Genomic DNA, 1,349 nt, shown 5'->3' on the forward strand with positions numbered 1-1,349 from the left:
AATGTGGCCGATATAATGATGAAACCTCTACCACAGGACGCATTTCAAGGTCACAGAGATACGATGGGAGTAAGTATCGCAAGAGTAAACGCGGATGCAAACCACGCTTTTACTGAACCACTGAATAGTGAGGAGAAGAAAGTATGGGATAAGAATAATCCCGAAGCCGACGAGCCCATGACAGAGAATGTCAATGAGAAACAGAAGGGTCGTCGAGGAATCCCAGTTCGCTTTGAGAAGAGAGCCCGAGCTAAGAGCTGGCCGAAACGGCTATGAACGTCACGGAAGTGGCATGAGGATTTGGCAGCAAGGGCTTAGCGACTGGAAGAACTGAGACCAGATCCGCTCATGCGAGTTAAAACTTGCATATGATTTGATAAGAAGTACAGTGTGAGTGGTGTGAAGAATTTGATAACTAATGGTGCTGATCTGTATATGAAGTTGTGATGATATGCAAATAAAGACCATTGAAGACATAAAGTTGATGTCGAGAAGAGAGTGATCGACTTCAACGCTAAATTCTGAGACAAGGGTTTGTCAGAAAGTATGGAAAATTCTAGTTCTAAAGTAAGAAGAGATCGAGAGAAAGAAATCTGCTCACCACCACACAAATACATCTCAAGGCGTCCAAGACTGTTGTCTACGCCGACCAACAAGTGCTGCCTAAAAAACTTGTACGTCTTTAAGGTTATGAGCCCAAAGGGAGAGCATGGAAGTTCAGAGAGTTGATACTATCCGCTCGCTCAAGTTCGACGGCAAGAATTTCTTGCATACAAGGAAGGCCTTAAGGCGGTATTACGTGCTCGGAAGTGCTGGAAGATCATGATTCGAAGAGAGAATAAGCGTGAGAAGGACGGCACGAGTGCTATAAAGCAGAAACGCAAAGAGTATAGGAACAAGGTGCTGTTGTTGAATGATATCCTGACGAATACGTTGGATGATGGAACTCGAGTCGGACTAGCGCATTTGAAGCGTCCTCAGGCCAAGTGTGCTGCACTGGTTGATGATTTCGAGAAGAAGTCCTTTGCAGTAGGAATGTTCAAGCGTCGAGAGCTTCTGAATGTCGAATTTGATCCGGAAAATGAATTGATACGTGATTATATTCACAGAGTTGAGGCTATTCGGCAGGAATTAACGCTGATGCATGAGGAAGTTTCGGATAGAGAAGTGTTAACTGCTCTATTGACTGGTCTTGGTGATACTTATGAGAGTATGGTTTAGACTTTCGACAATTTGGATGACATCTCTCTACAACAAGTGAAAATCAAGCTCACCAGTCGTGAAGAGCGTCTGAACCAGGCTAAAAAAAAGTGGTGAAAGAGGCTAAGGCACGATAGAAAGTAAGTTTT

General features: G+C 43.9%; 2 protein-coding genes across 2 annotated transcripts; both read left to right on the forward strand.

Annotated features, from left to right (window-relative positions):
* Positions 1 to 15: 15 nt before the first annotated feature.
* Positions 16 to 276, forward strand: PPTG_24584 (hypothetical protein; the record flags this gene model as incomplete). Its single annotated transcript, XM_008917864.1, has 1 exon — positions 16 to 276. One exon carries the CDS (start codon positions 16 to 18, stop codon positions 274 to 276), a length of 261 nt encoding a protein of 86 aa, XP_008916112.1.
* Positions 277 to 822: 546 nt separating this feature from the next.
* Positions 823 to 1,221, forward strand: PPTG_19457 (hypothetical protein; the record flags this gene model as incomplete). The annotated part of the gene is made up of 1 exon (XM_008917859.1): positions 823 to 1,221. The coding sequence occupies one exon, from the start codon at positions 823 to 825 to the stop codon at positions 1,219 to 1,221; it is 399 nt and encodes a 132-aa protein (XP_008916107.1).
* Positions 1,222 to 1,349: the final 128 nt, after the last annotated feature.

This window comes from Phytophthora parasitica (genome assembly GCF_000247585.1).
Source record: "Phytophthora parasitica INRA-310 unplaced genomic scaffold supercont2.119, whole genome shotgun sequence".
In the NCBI taxonomy this organism is placed as follows: domain Eukaryota; phylum Oomycota; class Peronosporomycetes; order Peronosporales; family Peronosporaceae; genus Phytophthora; species Phytophthora nicotianae.